At 32.4% G+C, this 18,871-nt stretch overlaps 1 protein-coding gene across 1 annotated transcript in view; it reads right to left on the bottom strand.

Moving 5' to 3' along the window:
• Positions 1-379: 379 nt before the first annotated feature.
• LOC131030651 (immune-associated nucleotide-binding protein 8) overlaps positions 380-18,871 on the bottom strand; it is a 115,493-nt gene continuing 97,001 nt past the window's right edge. The window contains exons 4-5 of the mRNA XM_057961562.2: positions 605-769; positions 380-519 (exon numbers count right to left, since the gene is read on the bottom strand). Of these exons, the coding sequence (XP_057817545.2) occupies positions 433-519; positions 605-769 (252 nt within the window). The 3' untranslated portion in view covers positions 380-432. The remainder of the gene's footprint in view (positions 520-604; positions 770-18,871) is intronic.

Genomic DNA, 18,871 nt, shown 5'->3' on the forward strand with positions numbered 1-18,871 from the left:
TAAGCTTTGGCGCTTTCTTCTCTCTACTCAATTTCATCCTATCCATAGCTTATCTTTCTCTTAATTGTAGTATATCAAGAAATTGGTTCGATGGCAGAACTGAAAGAAAATAAAATGAACATTAGTATAAAATCATTAGTATATCAAAATAATAAACTAATAGTCTGTGAAAATGCGTAGTACTCCCTAGAGCATTAATACAAACTTAGCATGCAAATAGAAATACCAAACGTAAAATCTCGATAAGAATAGTAAATTGAATTTAAAGACGTCATGTAGAATACCACGATAGAATGAACTCAAAGCCTAAATAACAGCATACCACAGATGTTGTTGAAACAGTAGTAATATACAATTTAAATTTGCGAGAAGAAAGCTAGAACACTTGAACAGTTGATGGCCTTTTTAAGCAGATTAATATTGAACAGTAAATTATATTACCATCTCATTTAAAACCTTGACCTTCTCCTGACATCCTCTTTCGCTGTCTTGCATGTAGTAATATTGTGAAGCCATACTCTGAAGAAATAAAACAAATGAGGTGAGGAACGAAGGAAATATTGTATTTTTCATTTGAATACTCAGTTCCACAACGTCAACGCACCTTTGCTTTTTCGAACACCTCATTAGTATAAGGGCTATCTCCATTTTCAGCCAGATTTGCTTCCACTATCTGTAGTAATTTAGATATTTGACTTTCCTTCTTTGCTTCTGATTTAGTTTTATTATCAAAAATAACAACTCTCTTCTCGCAACGGCTAACAAGTTTCTGCAAGACATTAACATAGAATTTACAGAGAAAATGAACATAGTCAAGTAGCTTATACATCATTTCTGTAAAGATGCACTAGTTTTGAAACATATAAATAAACAACTAAGACCAAAACTATTTGGTTGACTATCATTTTTAATGTTTTGACTAGAGGACTTGATTTCATAGACTACCTTGAATATAATAGTGCTTTACCTTATGTGAGTTTTTATAAATTTCCTTATAGATATTGATCAATAGACATTGGATGAGACTGGGCAAAATTTCATGTTGAGCTGAAAAATAATATATATAGGAAAAAAAAAAAGAATCAATCATTTCTTACATTATCTTTAGATGAAGTTATTGTGGTTGATAATACTTATTACATATAATTTCATTTGTGTATTACACATAAAGATGTCTACTGAAATCATATAATCATTGTTCTTAAAATGAAAGAGAATCTCACATCACAAAAATTATTTGAACTAGCTGAGAAATCTTTCAATGAAATTGATAGTATGGACGACTTCACAACTATCAAAACATTGGTCTATATAAGAGCAAATAATAGTGTAGAGATGCACTTGGTCGAGTAATGATATTTCAATAAATCTACAAGCTACTTCACCATACATGATTGTGAGTTGTTGCATGGCCCAGAAAATGAATTTACTATTTATAATTGTGAGGAAGTTTGGTTTAGTAGTTGAAGTTGAAAACCTAGTTAGTGAGATCTACACATATTTATACCAAAGTCTTAAACAATTTTAGAAATTGCCCATAATTTTGCTCAAGAAATAATATTTGGAAATAATATTCATTAAGATGTTGATAGATAATGGATCTGCTTCCATGGACAACTACAATAAGTTTCTTCCAAATATGGATTATTGATTTGACTAATGCACAAAATTTGTGACTCAATTTACCAAAGATCATGAGGTTTTAAATATAGGTTAAGTGTTATAGAGACACTATAAATAGTATCTCACATTCTCCCCATACTTGATAAAATGTAGTGCCCCTCCCTGACTCATCGTTTATGAGAGGGTGTGATATACACTTTTAGATTTGCGCTTTGATAGTCTCTTTGACATTAGTGGACTCATTATGATTTATGTGGATGAAGCTATGTCTTGGACTAATATGTTGACCAGGCTTATGCAATCACTATTCATGTATGGATTATATTGCTTATGAGTTTATGATGACATCTTGATTATGCTAACCCTATTTCATGATTATGACAATGATTGAGTTGACGTTATGATGATTGTGACTGTCTTCTAGTTTTTTCGTGATAGGGATGATGTCATACCAATCATTGTGAGCATGCTATGGTGTTACGATTATCTATCAGTTTCCTGATTATTTATGATATATTATTGTATATGTTATATCATGGTCATTGGTGATCACAGGATTGTAGGTACCAGATATCGACTCCACCTAGTCTCACAGATCTGAGGGTGTCTTATCCCAATGGCAAGTTGTGGAGATGGCATTGTGTTTCCCTCTTCATACTTTAGGCTTAAGTTGTCTACTTTGTTAGTGTGTTCTGTGGCCCAAGTTGGTGGCTAGAATCTTGTGTTGATGTTTGACCCTATGTCGGGTTTCCTTAAGGTGTTATGAGTGTGCTTAATCTTTAATTAATATTTGATTAAAATAGTATGAATAGTATAGTTGATTTATTTGATAATTGATTATTTGCACGATTATTTAATATTTATTTTTATTGGCTTTAATAATGATTATTGAGCTTAATTTAGTTGATAAATTGATTTATTATTTATTGGTTATTTATTAATTATTCATTGTTTATTAATGTTTTCTTATGTTGGTTGATTTAATATTTAATTGGATTTTATTTACGATGACTTTCATTTATTTACTTTGTTTATTTATTAATTGGGTATTATTTATTATTAATTTACTATGTTTATAATATTGCTATCTTGGTACTACATGGTTAATTGTTACATACACTTTTATTTGATTTGGTTTTGTGGGGATACGTAAATATTATTATTGAATAATACTTACCTCAGATTTATGCATGGTAGGTATAATATATGGTTTGTAGGAATCTTTTCATTGGTCGATATTTTTCTATATTTTTAATTGTAATTTTTATTCATAGAAATTCCTAAGAAGTTTGTCGGGTTGGCTTTCGAGAGATTTTTCCTATGTATTTGAAGATTTTTGTTTTCTTGATCTTGGATTTAGATTGCTTTAATATTGCTGGGTTTGGAATTTTGTCTTCGAGCTCTTCTTCGGATTTCATTTGCCATAGCTTCGATTTCTAGGTTGGTTTGATGTCCTCTCTCTAAATATTTTCATTAGGAAAAGATTGTCCTCTCCATGTCTTTATTGGTGCATGTGGAATTGGTGAGAAATAATATTGAGAATGGGTTTAAATGATATAGCTATATTATATCCTATGGGGGGTTTAATCTTTTTTATATTTCATTAACTATATGACTATTTTCATGAATGACATTGAGAGCTTTTATGTATTTTCCTGAGAAGTGTTTGTGTATGCTCAATGACTACTATAGGAGGTTTTGTGTATGCCCTTGGATTAGGAATGATGGTAATCATGGTTCTCCATCCTATTTGATTTGGAATTTTGGTGTCTTGAAGTTTCGCCAGTGATTGTTGAGTCTAGGCTTTGTCCATGACCAGCTATGTATGAATTTTGCCAAGTAATGATATTAAATTTAGTTGGTATGATCTTGTTGACATTATTTGTGTCAATCTTTGGCTCTAATTTGGTCTTTCGCCCCTTTTGTAAGTTTTTTTGAGTAATTATGTGAGTCTATGACGAACTCTAGGTGGTTTCATAACTTATTTTCTTTCATTTTTGTTGTTTTTTATCTCTGGCACTTATGCACTAAAATAAGTTCTCTATGCACTAAAAGAAGTGATCTATGCACCACTCTTTTCTATGGGTGCACTAAACTACCATGTTAATGGTAATTCTTATGATTTTAGCTTTTTGGGTTGGTTTTTTTTGGCCTACCCTTGTACTAGAGGTGTTTCATGATCTCCTTGTGATTCTTAGGGTAGATTATGTCTTACTTTTGTCTATTTTATTATTTTAATTTTCTCTGACAAGTTGATATGCCTTGTCTTTGAGGATTATTTGAGCTCTAGTGGGAGGATTGTGCCTCACTATTGAGGATGTATTTGTATATTTTTGAGTAAGATGTTGTTTTCCTTGCTCTTTCTTTTTCTATTCTTTCGAAGGTGAAGGATCCTGCTTTATATGTTGACTTTATTGTTCATTTTATGCTTCATTTTTGTAGTGGTGATGTTGTGATTATGGAATCAATTTATGTTGATACTTCATGATGTTATAGTTATCTTATTATTTTGTTGTTATGGCTATGATTAAAACTAAGGTCTTGATCCATGGATAGGGATAGTGGGCTCTTGCATGTATAGGACTAGGGTCATAACCACTAGGCTCTAAGAGGATCCTATAGAGGATGCTTACAGTCTAGACCTGTCATGGGACCACATGGAGGATTTATGTTTAATTTTCATGTGAGAACTAGTATAATTTGATTAGTGAGTTAGGTGATAAGGATTCACAAAATCAAGATAATGAAAAGTTGTTGGTGTGCCCCACTCACAGACCTTGAGGAGAGGCTTGGGATGAGATTGGAAAGACAATTATGGTGGTAAGGAAAATTCCATTGATTGGATCTAATGTTGAGATGGCTCCACATTTCTATCAGAGTTTGTCTTTTCCACTTCTTTGTAAGGATAGCATGTGATGACACTCTTTCCCTACATGTGTCCATGATCCTTATGCCTTAATTATTGCTATGCCTTTGGGATTTTATTGATTTATGTTTAGCCTTGTGATGTGATTTTATTATTTCTCTTGGTTGTCATATTTTAATGTTCATGTTGAGTCCCTTGGATTTTAGATGTCAACCTAGGCCTAGAGTGTGATTTTGAACCCCATGTCATCTCCTAGCATGGGGGGTGGTTCCTAATTGGTTCCACATGGTCAGGTGGTTTGATGTCTTGTCACATTGGGATGTTCTTTATTGGATGCTTGTTTTCATGGACATGGATTTATATTATCTCACCATGTGAATGGATCTTGGAGTATAATCTATGTAATTGGAGTTGATATCATGTGTTTTGTATCTTGAAAAAGATGTAATAGTAAAGAAGACTATGTAATTAGTATCTTGTGAACATATGTATTAGGAATTGTAGTAGGTTAATTTTAGAATGGGATATATTATGAGATTGCTGAAAATGGATATTCAATGTGTATGCAATTCTAGATTAGAAAGTAATTGAATTATTGAGTGACACAGTTGGATTATCTTATGTATATCTTATTGATGGTAGTGGATATGTTAATGATTATTTATGTATTGATTTGAAATATACTAATCTTTAATGTTAGATATCCTTCAGTTATGGGAATGAATGAATAGTTGTAGATGTGTATACACTCCATGATTCTTCATTAAGCCGATATAATTTATAGGGGTTGAGATAGTATATTATATCATGATGAGTTTCAATTGTAAAAGAGATTATGTACTCTTATCTTTTAATCATTCCATTGAAATGTATTGTAATAATTATTCAATGTGTAGGAGATGGAGATTTGGTTTATAGATATATTGGATCAAAAAATGGATGATTAGTTTATATGTGTTCCTGTAGTGTATGACTTCATGAGTTATCCTTGAATATATACATAATTCTATTTGGAAGGATTTTAATACTTGTGATTCTAATCCATGAACATGTATGTGAGTAGGACATTTATGAGATGACATGTGATTCTTAAGAAATGATCTAGTTCTGTCATAGAAAATGGTTAATTAGACTCATGTTGTAATAGATGGATAAAGACAAGGGAATTAGGAACATATAGTTTGGTGTTTAAAATGAATCCAAGAGTTAATGTGGCTATGATAGGTATGCATTAAAAAAGAATGATTCTCATCTTAGGAAGAAATTATATGAGAAGAACTTAAATGAAATGGGTATTTTCATGTGTTATTCATAGTAAGTGATAGCATTGAAGTACCATAGGGAATGATTGAATGGATTAGTGAATGAATAATTATATGAATGACTTGAGGTGATAATTGTCACAATGTTATTTCTACTTGCATTATAGTTTTCTATGAATATGGTTATGATCATGATGTCTTAATCATTTATGTAGATGTTAATCTATGAACTTGAGTAATGATAGTTATTATGTTGCACTAGTTGATTTTTTTTTTTAAATCATTTCTCTTTCTTAGATAGTTTAGTCATTTTCTCTTAAGTATTTTGGCATGCATTGTATAAAATTAAAATTCATTTAAATTTTTTCAAGAAATAACTATGTATATTTAAAAATATACTTGAATATGTAATATGACATGGCTGGCCCTCAATAATTTGTATCTATCAAAGCATACATTTCATAAGTAAAAAAAAATGTATCTAATAAGTCATTTCAAGTGTAGACAATCTTGCTAATGTTCTAATAGTTTAATCTAAATGGGAAATTATGTTTCTTTCTATGTGGTTCTTAGGTACCAAACCACCATTATACCACAACCATTGTCGAGAACTCATTCAGATTGAAACAAGTAACTATTACAAGGAAATGTCTTAAAAATATTCTTATGTTTGTAAGTACTACTTGAAAGATTATTTCCAGATCTATTTCCCTAGAGAATATAGATCAATTCCCTTAAGAAGAATTACTAAAATCCATATCTATTTTGTATCCTAGTCTTAAATTATCATTGCAGATCATTTTTTAGTAAGTTCAGAATTCAAAATCAATATAAGAGAAATAGAACAAATTTTAAATAAGGATAATCTTAGAGAATAATCATCCAATTTTGGATAAATAGTGAAGGAACAAACTAAGCTCTTGGAGTATCCCTTTTAAATAGGATCAATATCAAGGCTTTGAAAATTATGCCTATCAAATCATGTTATTGTTTTAAAATAAGTGGTGCAAGAAATGGGCACAAATCTCCCTATTTAAATGTAGGCATGTGGATTTCCCATTATGTGCTAGAGCTTCCTCAATCTAGTGATTATTGTACTTGATTATAGGGCTTGACAATAGATAGCACTAGTTCATGTGAAATCAAGCATGTTCCTTGTTTTGATATGTAGGACTCCCAAATTGGGTTGATGTTTCTTTTTTTGAATGTTGGGTAAATAGGCAGGACCAAAAATAAGGTGATTAGGTCTCCCTCTACTCCCAAATTTTTTTCACTTGATACTTCTAACGATGAAGACCCCTTATTTTGTTGGAAAAAAAAATTTAATGGTGGTTAGTTTATACTCTCTACTCGTGTACAATTTGTTCATTAAACAAATGAAAAATATATTTAAGTCAAGGGCCTCTCCCTAGAATGATCCTTGGATAAAATAAAAAACTCTCTAGGTGGATGGATTATTGGTCTCAAAATAAAGGTTGTTAGAAAATGGTATTCTACTCATTTGATCATGAAAGGTAACTTATTTTTCTTAGCACTTATGAAGGGCATACTCTACTTAACTTTTTCTTTTAAAGTATACTAGCTCCTTCTTCTCACATTAGGGTATAATTTTTTTGTATGCAAAGCCTTGCTATGTGTAAGTCACACCTAGTGTTTGACCTTCATGAACACATCTCAATAGCTTCATTCCTACTTGAATGTGGTTATTTAGTCTACCTTTCGAGTTCTAGGATGAAAAGATGATTGTTGGGATTTCTAATTCATTTAAGTCATTTATATTGATTGATTTTGTCACAAAATCCAAGGCTATTATTATTTTTGTTGGGTTTTGTTTTTTTATTCAACTTCATAAAAAATCATCATCATTAGTTGTCCTAGAATCCTATATACGAAAAGGACCTAGCTAGTTGTATTTGGAAACTCAAGTTTGTTCTACCAAAAATTTTCTTCCATAGGTCACCTCAATTATGTCTTTCACAATGTTAATAAGTATAAACCATTCATCTCCCCATCTTGAATAGGAAGGTATTATTGTCTTCCATAGATATTTCATATGTCCCATCAAATTTTTTCGAGTCTTATGTTCATTTTTATTGAGATTAATATGATTCTTCCATCTAGTTCATTTCTACTTGGTGATCTGGAAGCCCCCTTGGATGGCATTGATCCCTTGTAGTCTACTAAGACACCTATATTTCATTTGAGTTGTTGGTTGTATCTCCCGCCAACCCTTTACTAATGGTTTGGGTGAGTATTCCTTTGAGGCCCCATTAAATCTCTTTTCCAATGATAGTAGACCTATTCCTTTATCCCTTGTTGATAGTGTTATCCGTTCCCACTCCTCTTTTTATTTGATGTGGTTGTTAATCTCCTTCCATGTTGCTCAAACATCATCATCTCTTTAATATATATATCTCTATCAAGGTGCCTTCTAAGGTATTCTCTTCTCCTATTATGCTTCTTGAAACATCTTCCCCTTTGGTAACTATAAAGTGTTCACTTCTTGGGAACAGGATCCATTCTAGCTCTTCCTCCTATCTCAATAAATTAAGGAACCTAGTTGTTGTGGGTAATGGGTGTAAACATCATAGTAATTCAACTAGTAACACAAGATAGAAAAATGCAATGAGAGAATTGGCAAATGAGAGCTACAGTATGTTGGACCATCCTTTCTTACAAATATTAAAAAAATAGTTTTCTTTCTTGGAATATAATGGTCTTAAATAGCACCATAAGAGAAATATTGCTAAAAATATTACTAAAGGAATAATTTTTAGGATTATAATGCTTAAAGAAACAAATATAGTATTAGTGTCTTTGTCAATGTGTGTAAGTTAATTTGGCCATTTTTTTAATTATTAGTAGTGGATTTTGATGAAGTGTCTAGGGGATTGGCTAAACCATGGAAACATCAATCTGTAAATGAAACCATAGAATATTAGGATTAATTTTTTCTCAATATTGTCTTTAATGATGTTATTCGCCAATCAAAATAGGTCATCTCTAGTACCTATGCCCCCAATAATCTTGTATTGAGTCTGGGAACATGTTCTAATCATTTGTCCCTTATAAATTCCTCTTTGGATGTCAGTTGCATTATAATGGGTGATTTCATTTATCCTCTATTTCTCTCCAAGAGGATGGGAGTGAGTTTAATTTTTGACATAGTATGCAATATTTCAAAAATCTATTCATCTAAGGAAGTTTAATTGATATGAATCTTGAAAGGAAGAAATTTTGAATGGTCCAAAAATAAAAGGGGGAGCTAACCTCATTCAAGTTTTCCTTGACTTCTTTATTACTTGAATGAACTATAATATTTTTCATCATGGAAATCTCTCCTCTTTATTATATCTTTGATTCTTCTGTTCTCTACTTTTCGTCAATTGGCATTGAGGTTGGTCTACCATCAAGTACCCTATAAAAATTGAAATTATGAAATCCTATAACCTAGATTTTGAAGGGTTACTAAAAGGATGGTGTGAATTTGATATCAAGGGGAGTACCCTGTTTAGGGTGTTTCAAAAGAATAAAATTATCAAAGGAAACCTAATAATCTATAAAAAACATCGACTTGACAATATATTCTCAAAACAATTTCTTTGATAGAAATATTTAAAATCCAAGACAAAATGACTTGCTAGGGGATATTATTAAGTGATCTCATAATCTAGTTTAAAAAAATGAAGTTCTCTAGAAGAAAAGATCTATAATATATAGGGTCAAAGGATACTAGAATACTCTATTTTTTTACCTCTTAGACTTGAGGCATAATAAAAGAAGCATTATATCTAAATTGATTAGTATTAATGGTTGTATCCTTACTCATGATGAATATATAGATGCATAAGGTTTAACATTCTTATTGCATCAACATAACCCCCCTTTAAATACTAATGTTCTAAATGACCATGCCTTAGATAAGATTGATGAGGTGATCCACAAATCCTCATCTCCATCTAACCTAGAAGACCTTGAAAGGTATTTCTCAAAGGAACAGATTAAAAATCTCAATTTTTTTCCTCCTTGAATATTAGATTGTTTATTCAATGAGAAATCAAATAGGGAAAGTATGAAATTTATGTTAGGCATTTCTAAGTCCTCGATTTTTGTGCTTTTAGAGTTTTATTAATAAGTCTTGCAGTAGTATGGGTTTAAAGGGAAGAATATAAAGTTAATTGATATTGGTATCTCTTCTCTCATTTTTTTTGGTCCTTTTAGTGGATCCTCTCGTAACCAATTCTTATTATTTTGGGGCATCAGGCAGGGGGGCCCCCTCTAACCTTATTTGTTTACTTTTTTGCGCATTTTTTTGGGAGGAATATTGATGATAGCATTAGAACATGTTGGCATTATGTGAACCGATATGAGGACATAATGACATTATGTGTTGTCATTGATGTCAATATGATGAAGAGAAGAAGAACCAGTATAACACTGTGAACTGACATTCACTGGGAACCAGCATCTGTGCCAAAGTGAAGCAACGTGTTTGTTTAAAGATGAACCGGCATAAGGTTATGGGAACCGACACATGGAACTGGTGTATGACTGTCGGTTGGTGGTCTCAACTTTAGGGTTTCTGGTTGGTGTGCTTCAAGCCTATGTGGCTCAACCAGTGACTTTGTGTGATGAGTTAGCATGGTAACAATGAACAAATCGTGTTGCCACGTAAGTCTTGTGTATGTGAAGGATCTTGTATGAAGGAGTTTGTTCCTATCTACCTCGAGAATGTACAAAGTCTGTAAGCGGTGATAATGTGTGATGGGTTATCAGCCACCATGAAATCGGTGGAGAATGAATGATGGAGAATGTCTTGAGATTGGATCAAGACTGTTGCATTTAATGCAGTATACTCAACGGTCAAGATTGAACCGTTTGAATTCCTTAACCTATCAATTTTAGGGTTTAGGGTTTATGCTATCGACTTGTTTGTTGTCCTATAAGGTCAATGTTGTGACTCATCCAGATGTTGTTGGAAAAAAGTTGTGTGTGTGTCTAACAGAAGAGATACGTGATTCTTGCCAGACCAAAGGAGAGAAGTCATATCTACAGAGTGTAAGTGCAGAAGGTGAAAAGGAGCTTAAGCGGATCTACATTGGCATTGAGTTCTATTATTAGGTCATTGATATACCTATTGATCTTTAACCACTTCAATAGTTGTGAAATCCCCTAATAGGGTAGCCTTAAAGGGCTTGTTGAAAATCCTTTAATAGGGTAACTCGAAGCTACTGAGTCATTGATATCCTTTAGCTATTGAGTTCTTGAAATCCTTTAACAAGGTAACCTTTAACAGGGTTTAACCCTTAACCGAGTATTGTAGCCATCCCTTAATCGGGTGATCCCGAACAGGATCAGTTCCTAACAAAACCTATTGTATCTATCTTTAACTGGACAAGGCTCCTAACAGAGCAGACTTCTAAAGAGTTCGAAAACAAGCTTGTGGGTATTTATTCCCATTATGGTTTTTCCTAGTTGGGTTTCCACATGAAAAATATGTGTGTCAAGTGTGATGTTTTCTTCATGTGATGATTATGATTATTTTCTTTTAAGCGTTGATGCATGTTGATCTTGCAGTAATGTGTACATCTGTGATGGTAGATTACCTGCTCATGCATTAGGGTGAAGTGGAAATGAAGTGTTAGATTTTATGAGAAGATAAGTGTCAACCGGTCTATGCTTGTCTCAGTTATTCTGGGTTTTGTCGGTTGAACTCTGTTGAAGGACTGGTGTTACTATTTGTCTGCCAATGCATAGTGTCTGCTGACAAACTGGTTTAAGCTTGTGTTTTTGTCTATACTGATTCACCCCCCCCTCTTAGTACCGGTTTGGTACTATTTGTTCATCATTAAGTTATCATAACATACTTAAAGGATTCATGCCTTTTTCCTTTTGGAAAATTATGTCATATAAATGGTTTTTCAATGACACTCTCCTTCTAGGGGATGGTATCTTGACAAAGGATAAATAATAGTTTTCTATTATTTTCTAATTATGCCTTGGATATTGGCCAAAGAATTAGTTTGGATAAAATTGCTACTTATTTATTGTGTTCTCATCTCAATTTATAGGTCAATATTGTTGTGTCACCAAAAAAGTTTATTCAAAATCTCCCTACCTCCTATTTGGTAATGGCCTTAACTTTTTATAAAATTTGATAGTTCTCTTTGGCCATATTTATAGTGATGGACCTGAGAAAAGATTAAGAGTTGGAAATATTCTCTTACATAATTTTTTTTAGAAAGGTCTAGATCCAAAAATATTCCCTTCATGATGTTCCTATCTACATTATTTCTCTCTCTCTTATGCCTTTGTCATGGATGAAAAAGTTTGACCATATTCAAATATGCTTACTTTGTTCTTACGTTAAGGAGAATAAAGATACATCTCTTGTGCATTGTTATAAAAAACATTTATAAATAAAATGTGGGTTTATGCATTAATAACTACAAAAGGTTTATCTTTTCCTCCTCTCCTAAGTTAGGTGGATACTTGTTAAAGATCCATTAGATTGGAAACACATAATGAAATCCAAATATTTAAATGTTCAAGATGGAATATCCTTCATCAATCGTGACTCTCTCCCTAAAGGATCATACATCAATACTAACCTACTTGAAACCAAAGCCTCTGTGTTTAAGGGTGTTTTGTTGGTACATAGGAAATAAACAATTGTTTTAATTCTAAAAGGATTCCTCCATTTCTTTATTATCTTTAATATATCACCCTAATTGATTCACTATTAAACTAAACTTTAATAGGAGATTAGGGGTTGTTGTTAACTAATACTTTCGTCAAATATGAGTAAGTGTTTCTATTGATGTCAAACTTGTTACCATTAATGTCAACTAAGGTTTAGAAGTATGTGATTAGTTGTGTTCTTGAACAATGTTGTATCAAAAGATTTCTTGTGTTCATATTAACAGATGGAGATTGATGGCAATGACTATAGATGATATATCTAGTTGAATCATATTTATTCTATAGTATTAAAGAAGTGCTCGGGTATTTGAAATAGATTATGGCTATGTATGACTATTTAGGTGAATAATATGTAAGACATGACTTAGTATTCTAGTTTACATTATGTCTCATTGATTCACCTTTTTTCGGTAGTTGTGATATGATATTTGTGGATGAAAAATAATTTTGTAACTCAAATTTTATGGTGCTATTTGATTCATAGCTGATTTGGTGATGGTTTGAGTGTTGGTCATAAAAATTTAGTGTATTTAGCTATAAGAATTCTTTGTATTCCTCTACCTTCTAAATCTTTGGTATTATGGATCAATGATATTGTATTGTTGGTGTCAAGTGACATTATGTTGTGCATCCACATAAATTATAAAGGCCTACATCATATTTTATGTATGTTTGGTTGTATTTCATTATTGGTTCTATCTTTCATAGCTAACTTGAGTGTATTTGGTCTATGCAGTAGCTTGTAAATTTGAAGGCAATGATTTGAGATCGTTAGGAAGTTGTGTCAACATTGTGTCATTTGTCACATGTCTTATTTTCATTACATATTTATTTATGGAATTTTTTAGGACCAAATATTTAAACTCTACATGTTATATCTAATTAGGCTAACCTAATTGATATATCCGTTGACTAAATTTATGTCAACCCAAGCCATGCAAAATATCAATTAAAAAATTCATCATGACTAGTATCGTGTTAGTCACCGCAGTGAAAGCCGAGAAGAGGAACAAGCAATATAAGGTGGTGGGAAAGAAGGAAAATTAGTTCTTTCACACCCCATAATGAAAACTAAAGAAGAAAATGATGGTGTGGGACTGCAGGAACGAAGGAAATTTAGTTCTTTCTTCACCCTATGCAAGCTAGAGATAAAGACCGTGAGATAGCGAGCAAGCGAGGAATGGCTTTCCCCACTACCTTGTGAGAAGATTAGTGCCAAGAAAAAGAGTAGTGTGGTTTGATGAGAAGAAAGGAATTCCTTTCCCCCTCACGTTGCAAGATAAATTTGAACTTGGCAATAGTCTCCTTGACATCCTGCGAGCCAAATGTGACAAATCAAAAGGCCTCACAGGGTAACAAAAGCATAATGAGGGACATGTTTCCCCACCATCCTACAGGACAAATGTGGAGTCCAAATGGACCTGATAGGGTAACAAAACATAGGGATTTTGATGCTCCCCACAATCTTGTGTCAGAGGAAAAGGGTGATATGGCACAATCTCAACTTTCTAATTTCATTAAAGGGTCAGGTCAATGACCATGTTTTACAATTTTGATGAGCCCTTTGGTAGGTTCATGGAATAATCTGAGATGTTCATCTGCACATGACAAGGAAGATAAAATGGTCAAAATTAAAACTCAAAAGGATATTAGAAATTATTTTCTTTGGTAGAGGTGGTTGTCTACTTGATGATCGATAATCAAGTATCGCCTCATTGGTGGCCTAAATCTGATCTATTTTCCACTCAACCACTCTAAGGACCCTCACCATTACACTAGATATCACTTTGGAAGTTGATTCTAGATACCACCCATCATTGTTTAATACAAAAAAAAAGACTTTTACCCTTGCACATGCCATCAAGATGCATCAACTGTAGGGATCTTTTTCCTTCTTCCTAGTAAGGGGAATCCTTTTTCTATACGCCATCAAATCAATTGGTTTGATCTGTTCTTTTCCAATATTTTATAACCTAACCCTAGTAGGGTTAGAGTTTCTAACTATAGTTTAATTAGAGTTGTGTCTGAACTATAAATGCAATTTTGTAGCCCTGTTAGAGGATCTCCTTTTCTTTTCTATCTCAGAATACATATATTCTCTAATCTATAAAAAAAATTGCTTTTCCTTTACATGAATAAATTATCCTATCTTGCCTTATTTTAGTAGAGACAATTGGGTGATTTACTTTCCTTTTTTATATAAATGCATCTTATTTTGTTATCCTTAGAATAGGTTATTGTGTTGATCCCTTTGTAGGTGTCATATGTGCCCTAAATTAGTTCCTCTTTCCATTTTGAAATAATTCCAACCTTCACTCATACAATAGGGAGATAATTTAGGTAGAAATTAGTGCATACCTTGGGGGGCTTTATTTGTGTTTTGTGTCATTATAAGAAAGAAGATCAAAATTCAATGTAGATGTAAACCTCATATCTCCTTTCAAGTATTCCTTCTCTCCCTTTTTCACCTTGGATGATTAGAATATATTTACATGTGTTGGGTTATTCCAACACTTGTATTCAAATTAGAAAGGAAGTCGACCTTATGCAGAGACTTAGCCTCAATTATGGAAGGTCTCATACTTGGAGGTTATTTCAATGTGTCACAAGGTGATGATCAAGGTTATTCATCAAGAAAGAATTTTTTTGTGAAAATAGTTAATGGCACACCTATGAGACCCATATTTCAACATATTTACTAAGAATACAGTGCTTCTCTTAGTGATCATGACTTTGGAGGCGATCAATAAAAGAACTTGATGACTCTAGGCAACAAATCCAATCTCTTAGTGATGACTAGTTGCTGCTTTCATACCAAGAGCTTAAACTCGAGCATCTTCTAGAGGTAACTTTTAATATATTCAACTACCATATTTAAATAATAGAAGATAAGGTAGACATTCTTTATCACCTATTAGGGGAACCCAAGAAAAAGCATGCATACCCCTACAATCCCATTCTGCCCCTCCTATTATAAGATCAACACAATCTAAAGGCCTTGTCATCCATAACAATAGGCCACTGTTTTTAATGGTAGTCCCTAGAAAACATAAATATGTAACCTTTAATGATGAAAACCCCTTAATTATAACCTAAAATAATGATATCATAGTTGTATCACTAAATATATACCATTCTTTATTAGGGAAACCTTTGTTACCCCAAATAAACACATTCAATATGTAGCGAGTATGTGCATGGTGTTTGATGTCACATAGAATAATATTTGAATGAGGCTTCTTGCCTCATTTTTTAAAGAAAATACCCTAAAATGGTATGGGGTATTCCCTTTCGATTCATTCATAACTAGGATGAATTAGGATAAAAGTTGTGTAAGCACTTTGAAGAAAAAAGTGACCATTTGTCATTGGTTGAGAAACTAACTACTATTAAGAGAGAACCCCATGAATTCATCCATGCCATTAACTATAGATTTTAAAATACTTTGCATAGGATCCTAGCGTTAGTGAAACCCTCTTCAAATTAGACTTTAATGTATTTTTTTAGGGCTTTAAATAATGATATTGTTGCAGTAATTTTGTCAATGGGAGGAGATAATCTTCCAATAGCTTATGAAACTACCATAAAGGTAGAAAATTTCTTAATACAAGATGGGAAGTTGTCTCCTATCCTTCCAATGCCCTTATACCCAGAGGTTCCTATACAACAACCTATTTGATACCCATACCAATGGCATCAACAAGTCAATGGCTCATTCCTGCACAAACTCAACCACCTTCTGAGATTCAAGAGCTGAAGGTTTCTTTGGAGGCTTCAATGAAAACAATGATAACTTTAAGAAACCCCCTATAATAAAATTGTATAAAATTTTGATGAATATTTAAGTTTCTTAAAAAACATTATTTATTTTAATTAGTGAATCTTTCCTTGTTTAAAGAATAATATTAATTTTGTTGGCGAACCTTATTGTATCAATTTATTTTGTTAGCAAATTTTGGTGAATCTTGGAAAATAATAAGACTGTGCATTAATTACTATTTCAAATCCTTTCATTTAAAAAAATAGATTTTTATAGAAAAGTAAAGGCCTAAAGGTGGAAATCAGTAATGAGTTTAAGGGGTAGAATCTACTTTATTTAGTTTTTACCATTAACATAAAATAATCTAATAGCCCTCTTTGTATTTTGTGAGATACAATGTATGAACAATTTGTTATACTCGTGGGACAAAAAATTTCTTTTAGACAATTGGTTTTCATTGAGGCCATTGCAACTTGTAGCTAAAATGGTGGCAACTAAATATTATTGATATAAACCTAAAGTAACTAATAATTATGATATATTATTGGCAAATTAATTTATATTTCTATAATAAATTATTAAATGTTGACAAATATGATCCAAACATGTATCAAATATTGTGGTGAAACTTTCAGTTAAAAAAACTAAAAAAAAAAGTTCTCTAGCAATTTAAATGCCACTACAATAAAAATTTGTAAAAATGTGGTGATTTGGGTCACCTCAAAATATGAATTTATTAGAAAAATCTTGATTTCCAAATTTTAAAAAATAGCTAATTGGTGAATATTAGCCACTAATATTTTCCTTGAATGCAAAAAATTAGCCGAAAAATGCGAGGGTTTTGAAATGAATTCCTTTTAGTCAAAAGGAAGTTGTCGTAGGCTAACAAAGATCCCTATAAATCATCAAATAATGGCTATCAACATAATAGATCTAACTTTCAAGGGAAAAAATAATAGAGTAATAATAGGCCCTTGAATAACTTGAATACCATGGCTGCAAGCACCTCAAAAACATTAGTACCAATGGAAAAAAAACTGTCTCAAGACTAAGATTGGTGTAATCAATGCAATCAGCCACATAATCAAATCTCATGTCAAAATGGTGAGTTTTCTAGGACCTTAGTGGCACAAAATGAACCATAATATTCATAGAAATAGTAGTTTAGTGATCGTTCGAACCATCCACAAGCATATTCTTCTTCCATGAATTGTATAAAGGCTATTTTTGTGGTATAAATCAGATTAATAGTGATCCTATGGCCAACAATAATAGATGTAAGAATAAGGCCATATATCCTAATACAAATACAATAGTAGCCCAAGTTTCATAGGCTACAAATCAAGATTCAATGCCAAAGACATCTGATAAGGTGACTCCTCAAAATAAAGAGAAAGATTTGACACAAATTGTGAGGTCCCGGAGACAACTGGGAGGAGGAGGGGGGTGAATCAGTTGTCCAATAAATTCAAACCAAAATTAACCTAACCAGAACTAAATGCTTAATATTGGTAAACCAAACTTTATGATGGTAGATAGTTTATCAATTAATTGTAGTACCGGTAAAGATTAATGCATGAAACAAAAAGACAATAACATCCACAACACATAACACTAATATTTGTATGTGGAAACCATGTAAGGGAAAAAACCATGGTGGGAAACCTTACCCACAATCAGATGATACTACTGCAGATAGTATGTGTGTACAATAAGGGGTTTGCACATGCAGAAAGGCCAAGCACCTAGAGCTCACTACTCAATCACAAAATGGGAGTCACACTAACTAAAATTGGATAGTTAGATCCAATGATAATGTACCACTCAAAATAGTATCTTCATATGCTGGATTCAGTACTGGTTTAGCTCTGATATGCCTTCTTCAAACCTTCCTTCAATCTTGAATTATGTTTGCATGTATATCTCATATATACCTTATTACAATCTCTTTCCTTGCATATATTAATCCTACAAATGAGATCTTACATTTATACCATAACCTAAGACCAATTGACTAGGTTGGCTAACTAATGATATTACAATAAAATCAATTACAAATGAAACAATATCTAATGCATGATGTCAACTCAATGCATTTACAATAACAACAAATCATCTCTATGATGTGTCATGCTGATCAGGAATAGATATGCCTGCCTGTGTATATCCTGGACCTATTTGCTGGTAACAACAAATATTCAAACCTGATCAAACCAATGAACAAATCACCAAGAAAAATTGTCCAAATGATGTCTTCAACATAACCAAGTAGTTTCCAAGTCATTCCAAGTGTTGGTGAATAATATAACCTATCGGTGAACCAGATACCGGTGACTGTGAATAAGTCATTTCTTTGTCGGTGAACATAACCAAATCTCCAAGTGTTGATAAGAGTTGACAAGTGTTGACATCAATGACAAAATTGTATCAACATATCCAAAATACTAACTATCTCCCCCTTTGGCATTGATGGCAACACAAGATGGAAAAACCATCAAAGAGCCAAAACAGAAATGCCAAAAACTAAATACCAACAATCTCCCAAAGAGATCATTAACCAAAAATCAAAATATAGATATAGAGAGTAATCAATCTCTCCCCAATGTGAAAGTCTCTCCCCCAAGGGACAATGTGTTTTTCCATATTAATCTCTCCCCC

This window comes from Cryptomeria japonica, chromosome 3 (genome assembly GCF_030272615.1).
Source record: "Cryptomeria japonica chromosome 3, Sugi_1.0, whole genome shotgun sequence".
Taxonomy (NCBI): Eukaryota; Viridiplantae; Streptophyta; class Pinopsida; order Cupressales; family Cupressaceae; genus Cryptomeria; species Cryptomeria japonica.